Source organism: Ruditapes philippinarum, unplaced genomic scaffold, assembly GCF_026571515.1.
Source record: "Ruditapes philippinarum isolate M1 unplaced genomic scaffold, ASM2657151v2 ctg724_1_1_1_1, whole genome shotgun sequence".
NCBI lineage: Eukaryota > Metazoa > Mollusca > Bivalvia > Venerida > Veneridae > Ruditapes > Ruditapes philippinarum.
In genome coordinates, this window is record NW_026864586.1 from 66,957 (window position 1) to 81,531 (window position 14,575).

At 32.3% G+C, this 14,575-nt stretch overlaps 1 protein-coding gene across 1 annotated transcript; it reads left to right on the forward strand.

Moving 5' to 3' along the window:
• The first annotated feature begins 1,233 nt into the window (after positions 1–1,233).
• On the forward strand, positions 1,234–13,283 carry LOC132726183 (uncharacterized). The gene is made up of 18 exons (XM_060711455.1): positions 1,234–1,277; positions 2,097–2,122; positions 2,379–2,497; positions 3,012–3,191; positions 3,448–3,509; positions 3,811–3,927; positions 7,282–7,319; positions 7,859–7,956; positions 8,159–8,317; positions 8,869–8,909; positions 9,678–9,703; positions 9,937–10,064; positions 10,199–10,354; positions 10,659–10,717; positions 10,802–10,933; positions 11,814–11,976; positions 12,796–12,963; positions 13,220–13,283. Exons 6-18 carry the CDS (start codon positions 3,870–3,872, stop codon positions 13,281–13,283), a joined length of 1,290 nt encoding a protein of 429 aa, XP_060567438.1. The 5' UTR covers positions 1,234–1,277; positions 2,097–2,122; positions 2,379–2,497; positions 3,012–3,191; positions 3,448–3,509; positions 3,811–3,869.
• The last annotated feature ends 1,292 nt before the right edge of the window (positions 13,284–14,575 follow it).

Consider the following 14,575-nt stretch of genomic DNA (forward strand, 5'->3'; position numbering starts at 1 on the left):
GACTACTGTTTAAACACTTATTTATTTATAACAACTTTTCCTCTTGTCCCACACACTCACACACACTCACACACACACACATACGCACGCACGCACGCACGAACATACACACACACGCACGCGACCACAAAATACAAACCAAACAATTTCCTGATGGTAATTCATGACAGAGATGATGCCATTAAACACATGTCCAGTTTTTTTGTTACTTAATTTAAGTCTTTTTTAATATTCGTGTATCCAAAAAGTTTCTATGTAGTAATATATTTAAAAGATTTATGAATCTATTCAAGTTTTGGTCACACATACGTTTAGTTCAAATTTAACTACAGACTTCCATTTTTTTCATAAACATGTGAATAAAAAAACTTCATTGTTAATGAAAAATAGGTAATTATGTATAATATCAGGTTTCGATACATTTGGTACTTTCTTAATACGGCCTTTGTTTTCTTGCTGTTTCCATATATCGGTGACAAGCCGGTAAGTTGCGAATATATTAAGTTTAAGAAATAATATATCCCAAACTGTGATTTTATCGCTCAATAACATCACTGTTTGGAGTTCGGATGCGAGGAATTATATCACGAGGGCGTAGCCCGAGTGATATAATGATGCGCATCCGAACGACAAACAGTGATGTTATCCAGCGATAAAATCACCGATTTGGATATATTATTTCGATTCTAACACGACATAAGCAAAAAAATGCTGCCGTACCTGCTATTAAGCTAAATTTCGCCTGGTTTGTTTCCGTACTAATTGTCAGCGCGTCGGATTTTATAGTGGTCACGTCACATGTATAATGATTACGTCACATGTCTAAATATAGAGCGTCAAACAGTGACTCTATTGCAAAATAACACACACTTTCGGTTCTTCTATGTTCAATAGGGAAAAATGCGGGTCGTGTTAGAATTAATGATAACTACACTCAAAGAAGTGGACGTTATATGTGGGCATTCAAGATACTTATACAAATAAATATCAAGATGGAATGTGGAGCTTTTCATTACTTTCGGTACTACCTCTAGTTTACGGAAACCGAAAAATAATTTATAGATTTGCAACAGCTGAATTTATAGATTAAATAGAAGGTCTTGATAAACCAGCTAAAATTGATACACTCTAATTGAATTTTTTATTAATAAAACATATTCGTATATCATTTACATTTCCAAATGTATAAACTGCAATATTTTGCTTATATCAATGAGTTTATCATGTTGACAGAGTTAACAAAGACGAAGTTTGTACTGAGGTCGATGTTGTTTCTGGTGAGTAATATAATTATACAATAATTTGAAACAATTGTATGATAAGCGAATTAGACTCCTTTTATAGACAACAACATGTTCAACGTAAACTTTGAAATACGAGTACCTCTTTAAAGAATACCTGCATATCTTAATATTTGAAGATCATAATGAATTACTTAATAATGGTGGCCGGAAGCGTCCATTTAAAGCCGCGAGAAATTTAACTGTCAATTTACAAAATGTCGCATGCAACTTTCAAATCCGCGAGATTTTATATTGAAATTAAATGAAATGTCTTTTTTCTGTTTCACTTTTGTAATAAAAAAATTAAGGTTAAGGAAACCGCGATATTTTCTGTATTAAAAGTAGCCTGAGCCACGCAATCACATGCCTGCATTAGGTAGCCGATTGCCCGATTTTGGCCATTATAATGTGCGAAAATATGTTTTAATGCATACCTTTTTAATATTTTGCGTTTGATCGTTAAGCCTCGGCTTTTTAATTGAGATTGCTATCATTTAATAAGACTCTGTTTATGATCAAAACGTCACGACCTATGATTTTACCAGAATTTCTACAACACTTGTAGAAAATATCAGGGATTAATTCAGTCCCTCGACTTTTTATTGACAAACGAAGGATAAATGTAGAGTCAAACCTTAGACACTTGCGGACACTAGAGCCCGCGACATGCTATGATAAAACGACAAATATGTCCGCGGGTTTCTTAAGGTCGCAACCTGTCACCATACTTAATAATCCGAATCTATAGCATAACGATGATAACTGCTTAATAGAGTCATTAGTGATTTTAAATCTTTGAACATTTCTTTTCAGACGTTATCACAATCTACACATTTAAGGTATGGTTTTGAAATTTAAACCATTACAAAACACTGCATTTGATTGATTTTAAATAAAAGGTTTGCAAATAGCAGTTTACATTCAATTGTTACTTTGACCAGACAATTGTACCTTACACTTATTTGCTACGTGCTTTCAAATCTTGCCTTTTAATACACAACATCTTTTACCGCAGTAATTTTTTCTTACTGAATTTTTGTTGTTGAATAAATTATGCGTGACATTTGATATTCAAGATCGACTTATCTTTATTAGGATCGACCTCATTTTGTTGATCCAAGTTTGCCCACGGATGCTGAGGTAGAATGTCTTGCGGGCGGGCCATGTCATGTTCTTTATCATGTCACTCCTGGCACAGAAAATGAAAACGAATGGTACCTCATATAAAAATCTTGTTTTTATCTGTTTAACATAAATTGACGTTCTTTAAATGATCTCTTTTGTAGGGGCGTCCGTGGCCGAGTGGTTAAGGTCGTTGACTTCAAACCACTTGCCCCTCACCGCTGTGGGTTCGAATCCCGACAGGGACTTTGGATTCTTTCATGTGAGGAAGCTATCCAGCTAGCTTACGGAACGTCGGTGGTTATACTCAGGTGCCCGTTCGTGCCTGAAATAATGTACGGAAGGGGAACCTGAGGTCTTCCTCCACCAGTAAAGCTGGAACGTCGCGATATGACCTATACTGTGTCAATGTGACGTAAAACCCAAAACAAAAAAACAAAAAAAATCTTTTTGAACATATACTCAGTACTATTTCTTCTTGATTATATCTAGTTTCGGTTTGATATGATTAATATATATGAGTTATATAATCGTATGATAAATGTTAAGTTGTATCATTATAACAGTTATAAGACTTGTTTCAATGACAATCAATATTAATTTCAGTGTGACGTTTAAAGTAGATCCACCTGCTGGGTTTGTGAATTATTTTCTCTTCTCATCTTGTGATACGTGTAATATTGGCGATTCTACTAATGGTAACTGTACAGTTGATGTATCTGTAGTCAACAATATTGCGGACAAAAACGCTACTAGAAGAATCTGTCTGTCAGTCGGTCTAAAGGGGTAATGTCGTAAAGAACAGTTTTTATACTTTTTCAAACAGTATGACCTCATCGAAGGAAACGAATTCATGTATGATTATTTAAACACAATAAATTTGACACATACATTCAGATGTATCCTTCTTTAATACCAATACAAAATACAATTGATTTATTTTTCAACTTGCAATTGTTGAACGATGCAAAATCAACATTGCATTGGATATCTTCTATTCGTTTCATTTTCTCTTAATAAGATATGTATATTTACATCTCAGAATTTCAGTCGATGGTGAGCAACGTTGTTTCATCATAAGAGTAAAAGACCAAACGACTATCGGTAGGGATTAGTTTGTTTATTTTTATCTGAAATAAGTAATGTACTTAAAAAGCTGTTAACAGTAGGGTATGATCATGTTGTATGTATCAAAAAGGTTTAATTTCTAATGTAAAATAAATCAATCAAATATAAAGATATATATTTAACCAGTTTTTCTCTAAAAACTTTGTACATGGTTTAAGCGACATGTTTTGCTCAATATTTCTGAATGGGGAATTTCAATTCACATTCAATCACATTCTCATGGCATCATAACATTATGAATAGACAAGATTGTAACATAAACGTATCTGTTTGATAGTTAAGAAAGGATGTCAGACGCTCGAATGTAGAAATGGAGGCTTTTGTGATGGACATGACATGGACAATCCCGTTTGCTTCTGTTCGAAAGGATTTTCCGGGCCAGAATGCAATGAAGGTCACACTTTCATTCTTTTCTGATTATCGTAGTCACCTGTGTTTATATTTTACTTATTTACCATAAACTTTAGTTTATGCACTATCATATTCAGGTTAACTTTATATTCTTACGGTCTTCAAACCTTCCTCTATCAAACAGATAGGAAAAACAAGTGGATTATTACACGATATATGAACAGCTTAAAAGGGGATGCTAACACGTCAAATGTTGTCAGGAAAATAACTTCTTTTACGCTCAATGAAGTTCAACATATGTTTACCAATTCTGTTTTTTTTATCAACATGTTAGAATGGAGATTGATATTAATTTTTCGGACATTATAGTAAAATAAATGATCCTGATACACTCAAGATTAAGCCATCAATGAAATAATACTGCAGACATTTTCACAATAACTTGTCGTAAGATTTTTTGTGAAAATGTCTGCTGATTAAAAGTTCATATAACAAAACTATATTGTTACGTAATATATCATCTTTGCAAAGAAGAAAACGTTATAACAATTAAACCTATAATGACCACCACATGCATATCTTAGCAAACATAGAAATGCACTTACGGCCCATTCAAAAGGGTGTCTCAACGTCATAAGGAGTGACGTTAAAAACATACCAAAATGTTTTCAAAGTAATTGCTGCTGTAGGCATTATATGTCAAATGCCTTTTTACCCGTTTGGTGAATAATTATGTTCTTATACCATAAGGAATCTTTTTGTTGAAAAAAAGCCGGATGTGGCTCATCGTAAGTGTACAACATTAAGCTATGACTATTGAGCTATTGTTTAGTTGTAGGGAAAATGAAAAATCTTAATGCAATTTTACGTTGAAAGCATGAAATATGTCTCATTTCTTTATATCATTTAATTCAATCAAAAAAGGTGCATGATAAAACTAGATGTTAGATAAAAATAAGATATTGTAGTTTTCGTTAACTGTGCCAGTAATTATTGTAAGGCGAGAAAGCAAATTAATCCGGAATAGGGACGGAAACAATTGATATCTTACCTGCCTTATAAAGAGGTACCATGAACCGTATATCAAAGAAATTCGTGTTTTAAGACAATATATATAACTTTAGAAAGAAGTTCATGGGCGCCGCCATTTTGACGATTTTAATTCTTGCGAGACAGACGAGACTGAGATTATGAGTTATGACTCCCATTTAAGTATTTAAGCGTTCGCTGGTATAACAGAAATATATCTTGATGAACAACTTATTTTTTTTATTACGTATCTATTCACATATGTGCATAAATTAAAATATTTTTACAAATATGAGTTGACAATTTTTTTCTCCGAAAGTAAAAAGAATATTTAGCTACTGATTGAAATTATCGCACGTTTCGAAAATTTTATGGATGCTTTGTCAAGTTGAAATTTCCCCCGATAATGGATGCTTGTTACTTTAACTTTATAATAACCAGTATCTTCAATTCAAGTTTTTCTTTATATAAAATCATCACTTAATGTATGTAAACTTCGTATTGAACTGAAATGCTTTAAATCATTAATAAAATACGCCTTGAAATTTATTAATATTGGCCCAGTGATCAAGCTTGCCAATGATCCCTGGTTACATGATCTAGGCAATGACTGCTTAATATTCTTTGTTCCTCCTATGAAGGAGTTATAAACTCCTAATAAGGATTTAAATTTCTTATAGATCATTATGAAATAGCACCAAATCGTTTCCGAAGAAAGAACGAAATTGCTATTTAGAAAACTATTTTAGTTGAATTATTATCGTCGTTCAATCATTAACATACCCATTATTCGTTGTTGCATTTATTTGTTATCTGCATGCATTGATTTTGAGATTTTTTTAAATAATAACACATGTATAAATAAAATCTGTGCAAAAGTGTGTAATTACATTAAAATGCGATGAACGTAACATTGTTTGGAGTATCTGGCATCACCCGGTCTGAATTTGTATGACCGGTGCTCAAGTAGGCCGTTGACTTTATATTTGTTTCTTTATTTTTTCGGATATTGTAAATCATTTTCAACCGAAAATTCTTCTTTCCTTCACATCCTGTTTAAATTAATTTGTCTGGTCATTACTTGATAATAATTTTATCTTTAGCCACGATTCGACATTCATTTGTTGTAAATCTAAATATGTGGGTTAATAAAATCACGCACACCTGTTTTTATACGGCTAATACACAAACAAGGCCCCGCTACTGACTTGTAGAAATCGGTGATTTAGCGATTAAAATATTAATATCAAGCTTTTAATATCATTTCTGAAAGCAGAAAATGTGTATATTTACTGTTTGTAGTATACTTTTTCTGATATTAATTTTCATTTTTACGTTGTCTTTTCCTTTAATTTCAATCATTATAAGAATAAGTTTTGTATAAATAAAGTTGACACTTCAAACAATCTCAGATATAATCAATTCATCATGTATTTTTCTATCTAAAGCGACACAGCGAGAACTGTAAGGTTATTGAATTATTCTATCAGACTAACGATATGTATTAACTTTAATAGTACAACTGTCGGTAAAAAGTCTGTACCACTCGATAACTTGTGTTTGACTAACAAGATATTTGTGTTAAGTTTTAATGTCATATATTATGTTTCTGAGGGAGACTTCCCGATATTTTGACAAACGATTGTGAAAGTGCCTTTTCCGGACGTCTTAATGACGACTGTTTCGGATAAATAAACATTGCAACCACAAACTATTGACACAATAATTCATTATTAAATTAAACATGATATTTTGCGGTTTTACGCCATACATCGGCAAAGTTTGGACACGATACATATTGGATCAGGCACTTTGATGTATTATAAAATTTCAACATACGTCGCGTTTTTGAGCTGTGGCGTTACCATACATATCTAAGCCGGCCTGATCCGGTATAAATGCCATTAAATTATACTAGCTTTTTTGCAATGAACTTTTGAAACCTCAATGTTTACGCAGGTAAAGATTTAATGAAGAAAATGTCAAAATTATAAACAATCCTGGGTAATTCTGGATCATCCTATGTATAATAATGCATGGTTTATCTTTGAAATGATATATAATTAATCATTTATTATGTAACTATAAACAAAGAAGAAAAATACAAGTGCTTAAATGCTAATAAACACTGGTTAGGGACTACATGTATACAGCAGTTACATTTTCGGTTTTGACGTCTTGATACGGCATCCGTTTTCAATTGCTACGCATCAAAACTCCTAACCGGTGTTAAGAAGCCGATAAACACCGCTGTAACATGTACTATTAATGTAAGTTTTATAATTTACCATTAAGAATTTTCCACCATTTTTACTGGATATGATTTATGTGCTATAAAATTTATTTTGAATATCAACTACTTTTGTAGTGAAAGTAAACAGCCAAATGACCGGACAACAAACACAGGTAATGCAAAATTAAACTTTGAAACGAAACAGAATATTCAGTATCCAATAAAAAATGTTTGTTTTGATATTAACGGTCTATGTTGACGGCCTTTTCGCTGTAGTTCAAAAATATCTTTCAAATCTTTATGAATATTTTAATAAAATTGTATCTACATGTATGTTAAAGATGAGGTGACAGAAGGTTTTTATAAATTGATAAGAAGATACGTTCCTTCTTAATGATAAATAACGATCTGATTTGGTTGTATTGGTTGTTTTAACTTCGAATCACAGCATTAAGCTACATGAATTTACCAGAGCAAAGTTCTGTCACCGCATAGTTCTCGGGCAGGCTGTCAAGCAGTTTACAAGTTCTATTTGTCTTCATTTTTGCTAGTGCAAAGTGCGAAGATACAGTGTGAATTTACGTAGAGAGGATAATTGATCAAATAACTATCTGATCCAAAGTCTAAATATGTCATATTTAGCATTGGAAGAATAAAATTCTCAGGCAGTCTACAATTTTTCAAAAGAAAATACCTCATTCTATTTTTGTAGAGTTTCATCGGAGATTTTACAGTGCCGTCCGAGGTCAAGTGCGTTATCGACGAGACATGCAATATACCATTCCAAGTAATTTCAAAGAACAGAAGCTTGTAAGTTTTAAGTATCTTTTATTGATATCTTTTAATAAATGTTTTGCATGGATACTATTTCGTATTAAACAATGAGTTTATAGGTTTTAATAGCTACTGAACATTTTTGGAATCATCTTTATTTTTTGTATATCGATTTCTTATTATACTTTATGATACCATTTCAATTGCATTTATGTCAATTATGTGTTTTATGTTTAAGTCCAAGCGTATCTCTGGGATATCATGATCCACGGCTGAATGTGATGGAACCTTCTGTTACACCCTTCACAAGTTCTTCTATAGTATTTCAAGGAGAGGTTGAGTCTATTCCAAATACGATGGGAGACTTCAGATTCTGTCTGCAGACAACTTTCAACAGGTTAGAAATTCCACACATCTAGTTAATCAACTAATAATACAATGCCTTTTTGTGATTAATGTGGGACCGAAAACTTCCGCAAAAACCCGGTGCAGGTTTTATTTTTTCTTCTGTAGTGCTGCCATGAATTGCCTTAAAGTGAAGCTGTGTTACATTATTGATTGTTCAAACGCGCAGGCGACTTCACAATATGAAAACAATACTATTTTTACCATGAAACATTATTTGTATTGATTACTCACCATAGCGGGCTAAACACTTTATCCTGTAAAAGATATGGATTGTTTTATTTATAGAAAAAATGAACTTTTACCGACTTTTGTAAAACTTATATCGTGGTATGAGCACTGCGAATAAGAAATAAATAGTATTTGAATAATACGATACTCTCGTGTAATTCGTAGCTACTGCTTCACTGCTTTTCTTCTTTGTTTGTTTATGTGTTTGCTTTTCATATTAAGAACGATTATAAATTTGATTTTAGTCATAACTACATATTGACTCTGTATTTACCGCTTCATTTCTGATATTTAATTGTTGTTTTCTTTAAGCAAAACTGAAGATGAAATATGTGTCATGATTAAAGTGATAGGTAAGTAGGTAATTACGATTTATCTTCAAAACCTTCATAGATTAGCAAAATACATGTAAGGTTGGAGAAAAAGATATGATTCGATAAGTTACAATTTGAATGATGATTAACGACTTTATTTCATTCTATTGATATATTATCTATATACTATGTAAATGTCATTAGAATATAATTATAAAAAAATATCACCATTTTAATTCGTCAATGCTTTATACCCATAAGTTTAAATTTGACATATTGTCAATATATCGTGTATGAAAAAGCAAGTCATATGTGTCTCTATGTCTCATGAAACTATGTTGTTCTTAATAGTATTGTTCAAATCTTGGACAAAATCCCGCAATAACTATCATACTTTGTTTAATGGTGGTTGACGTGAAAACGATGCCTAGATTTTCTCTGTCAGTGCCAGATCTGGCGACAAAGATGACCAGAGCATTAACAGCATTTTTTATACATATTTAAATGCCCGTCAGATTTTACGACACGATGATTTCAATAAATTTTGGTTACATGATATTAAACGCATCAAAATGTTATGACTGGAACGTTTTTCAAAAATGAAGGACGTTTTCATAAACTTTGCGTCTATTTTCGGTTCGGTGTATTTGAAATCATGATACTTTCTACTTACTTCAAAATTGATGTCAATTATCAGAAGAAAAGATATTCTACATTTTATATTGCGATATGCATGAAGTGAAAAATCAACTGCAGCTCTCTTTAAAAAAGCATGAAAGGTAAATCAAGATTGTGTTTCTATTTAAGGTACAGCTGTGGACAAAAAGGACAAGGTAAGCAGTAATCTTTATTTTTTATTTGCGTTTTAGACATTTTTACATCATAATTTAAACATTGATGAAAAATGAATCAATTCAAACATTGTTTTTTATAATGAGTAAATATTTTTCACGTTTATTTTTTGAGTAGAGTTTCTGTAAAAATATTGAAATAAGTTAAAATATCGGTTGAAAATGTAGAAAACACATAATTGTTTGTTCGTTTTCTCTTTCTTTTCTTGCCGCAGACCAAGCCCTACTTTCTTCCCCCTACACTATCAACTGAAGCTACTGTGATGTGTGAAATCAAAAAGGCTTGTCACTTCGACATGCATTTTACATCTGGAGATATGTTTGCTGGATTTACTGGAGTATGGTAATATTCAAGTTTATATTCTAAAAAGGGGGAAATTATGTTTGCTTTTTTCCTTACTGAAACACAGCATTTAAATATATAGTTTATTGCATTGCATGTATTTGTATAATTGTGTTGTTTTCATCAACTTTTAGTCCATCTCTTACTGAGAGGAGTCCAAGTCCTGTCCAAGGTGTACATATATTTAATGTAAAGAGAGAGAACAGTACGGTGTGTACTGGGGATGTCACGTATGTTCCACCACAAGCAGACGGTCCGCACCAGCTTTGTCTCCAAGTATCGTTACCAGGGTAACAAACATTTCATTTCTGTCATTCAATTATTTTGAACGCAATCATTTTATTATGGTATATCTGTCGTAACGATAGCGATGATAATTTAAGTATAGTTTCTCATAAAACCGAACAATCTATTATCGTTCTTATATACTAGTTTGATTGTAGTCGTTTAATATTTCTGATTATTAAATCTAAAACTTCACTTGCATTTTATAAAGTGTAAAAACAACAATGTAATAAGTGTTCGCATTTGATTGGTGTAAGTAATAGGCAGTGTATTTGCATAAGACTAAAAATGATTTTTTTGTACGTCTAGGAAAAAGGGTGAACGTAGATGTTACACTATAAAAGTAGTCACTGATATGGACAAAGAAGGTAAATATATTTGATTATTAAAGTTTAAATATTTTTATAGCAATGTAATTGATGGTATTGATGTTCGAAAACTTTTATTTGTAGTTTTATCGCCATGTCGTGGAATCACTTGTCAACACAACGGAAAATGTATGGCGGATTTTAGGAAGGTGCCAGCAACTTACACGTGTATTTGTACATCTGCTGGATTCACAGGGAAAAATTGTGAAGATGATGGTGAATAAAGATTATTGCTACTTGATTTTACATCTTAAAAGTTTTAAACGACAAATAATTCTAAATGATATTTAGAATTTTAAAAAGTATGGACAAAAATATTCATTTGTATTACTAGTACTTAGGCAAACAGACAATTGTATAAAGTACTTGACCGAATAAACTGCAGAATGTGTTATGACAATATTTAAGAAATAGTGTAATTAACTGAGGGATCTGACCCATTACATTATAGAGGCCAACGAGTAGGCCAGTTAATACTAAATAAACTAATTAAGGCAGAAGCTTGATGACCGTTTTTTACTCGGAAATAAAGGTATAAAATAGAGAAAATAAGAATCCCAAATGAAAGCCCACGAAGATGTTGCAGGCTCGGTTTGATTGAGTCTGTTTAGGACAGAACTGTCAAGTGCGAACAACCGTCCACACCCCCTAGCAACAGCTTAAGCAGAATTAGTATTTAAACATGAAAATGTGAAATTTAGAAACATCCGCAGAAGTGTTATCGTGTGACCTTTAATGTGACAAAGATGTGTCATTCTATGAAAAGCGGTGAATGATCCCCAAATAATAAAAAAGGGTACATTAATAACACGAGCAAAGATTTTTATTCAAGGTTATTAAGTTCAACATTTCAATTAATAATACTGATAAATCTAAATATAATAGCTGTCAGCAAGTGCTTGTAACAGTCACGTAACATGTGGAATTTATAGAACCATTTTAGCAGTTAAGCACCTTAAGTGGCTGGATAAAAAAAAATTCACTCTCCCTGAGTCTTAAATATTTTTGTTAATCACAAAAACGATATAATGTTGATCCCGCTTAATCAGTAAAGTATTTGGTATTTTTCAATACGGTTATTTGTATTCTGTACCAGGAAAAGACAAGAACAAGACTTTGCCAGGTGTCAGGAATTTGAATAGTACGGTTAGTGGAATTCAACACTTTGAAATAGACAGCGCAATTCCAACCGACGTCAAATGTGAAGATAATAGCGAATGCTGCATCAATACACCGTATATTGGGATGGAAAATAATCCGTAAGAGACATTTTGTACTTTTTTTTCAAAGTGCATGTACATTATTTATTGATTTTTGTTCATTCTGAAGCATATGATAACCAGAAAAAGTAACTCTTAACTAAATACCGAGAAAACGGTCGAATGTTGGCTTCTAAGTAAAAGTGATCGTTAGTGTTTAAATTATATATTAATGCCATTTCTTTAAGGTGACATTGATAATTTTTCATAACATCATGTCAAGACCATTAAGATGAAAAGGAATGTTAACATCTCATGTTAGATGGCTTATATTTCTATTAAATAAAACCTGTTAACAACAGACAAAAATATACCCTTTCACTATAATTATGACAAAATATTATTGTGACAAATGTGCTTGATAGGACGAAAAGATTATGCGGCGTTAATTTACAGTTGTCTTTCCCAGTATATTATGTCAAGGGCCATAATGATAAACTTTGTTTTGGTAGTAAGATATATAGCTTAATGCAGCTGCAAATTTTAGGTAATTTTCTTCTTAACAGTTTCATTTGCTAACCGTGATCTTTCATTTCCTATAAATGTTTTTCTAGATTACTAAGAAATTGTACAAAATACTATTACATGTGTTATTACATTTACACTACTAATAAATTAATTAAAAGGAATTGTCCAATATTTCGTCTTATTGCCAGTACATTTATCATATTGAAGATTAAATACTGCCTAAGGCTGAATAAATATGTGTTGCAGAAGGTGCACGTTTTATTTTCTCTCATGAATCGACTCGAGTCTATCTCTCCCACCAATTAGTCTTATAATGCTTTTTTGAAAATTTGTATTTTTAATGTCTTTCAGTCCATTGATTGGTTTTATGAGTTCCGGTTTAAATATATCAAACAAAATTGTGCTTGGAAGTGGAGGTACTGATCAGACAAGGCATATTTTACAGACATGTGTTAAAGCACCGCTAGGTGGTCCCTATAAATTATGCCAGCAAACTACTACTAATGGCACAAATAAAGGGTAACTTATTTGCTACTACACATAGCACAAATTATGGGTATCTTATATTGTACTTGTAATGACACAAATTAATGTTTTTACTTATTTGCTATTAACATAATTCTGTTTGTATCATATGCAATAATGCATGGCTTTCTATGTTTATGTTGTTTCAATATAACCCTTTACTCCAATTTTATTTCATGTTGTTCAGATTTTCCTAAACCTTCAATATAAATGTTATATTGTAATGTTCTCATGATGTTTTTATTTCAAGGGTGAATATTGACGAGATTTGCACGAATATTACAGTACAACATAAAAGTAAGCCTTCAATTTAGATAAATATCATTTTATTGTCAAAGTATATTAAGTTACATGTTTTACTTCATTTGAAAAAAAATGTTATATGGTCATTATACATAATGGAGTGCCATGTCTAGAAGAAAATAACCTGTGTTTGTTTGTTAATATATGCCGCTTACATTTTAGGTGGTTGATCTTTCTATAAATACATATACAACCTCCGAACAAATGAATACATCAACACATTTTAATATTAACTAACTATAGATAATATCTTGATATTTTTCTTTAATATTTATTAGGTCTACCAAACATCTTTAGATGTTGTTTTTGTCGTTTTCCCGTCCGTCCGCATAATGCTTGTCTGGCTTTCACAGGCCAAACTCATGGAATAATTTCAACCAAACTTCACACGATCGATCAGCACCAATTTGAGTTATTCATATAACCGGCATATTATGCACAAAATATCCGCTATTGCTACATAGCAAAATCTTTCACATGTCAAACCGCTGGCAGAATTTGAATGAAACTTAACAAGAATAATCAGTACTATTCTTGCAGGTGCATATGACCGGCATGTTCCGCTTTGCTGCCCAAAATGGTCGCCAGATCTATGAAAAAGAAAATTCTCCAGTTTTCACATGTCAAACTGTCTGTTCACAGAAAATTCTCACGAGTGATCAGTACCATACCTAGTTGTGAATATTGCTGGCACGTTCTGCTTCACTGCACAAAATGTGCGATAAACTAAAAAATCTTTATCCGAATGTAACAGGTCAAACCGCTGGCGGTAATTCGACAAAACTTCTCAGGTGTTATTAGTATAAACTCTAGTTTTGCATATATTTCAACCATTCTTGTTCACTGCTAAAAATGGACACCAGAGTTAAAAATATTAAATCCTTGTCCGGCTTTCATAGGTTAAACGGCCTTCCGGATTCAAAAAAAGCTTCAAAGGAATGATCAGTACCAACAGTAGATTTGCATCATAAGGATCTACACAGGATGCCGATACAGATCGGAATATCTAGCTCGAAGTTAACTGTGTACGGCGTTAATTAGGCTCTGCCGAGTTTCCGCTAAACAGTTACCAAACAGCTAGATATCCCTGTCTGTAACAAGTTGTGTATATCGTAAGCACCTTCTGCTTCGATATACAAAATGGTACCCAGAACTAAAAATAGAAAAATCTTGTCTGCCTTTCACACTTGAAACCACGGGAGGAATTCGAGGGATATTCACAGGAGAGATCAGTACCAACCCTTGTTGTGCACATCGCCTGCACATTCTGCTTCACTGTGTAAAATGACCATCAGAGCTACAA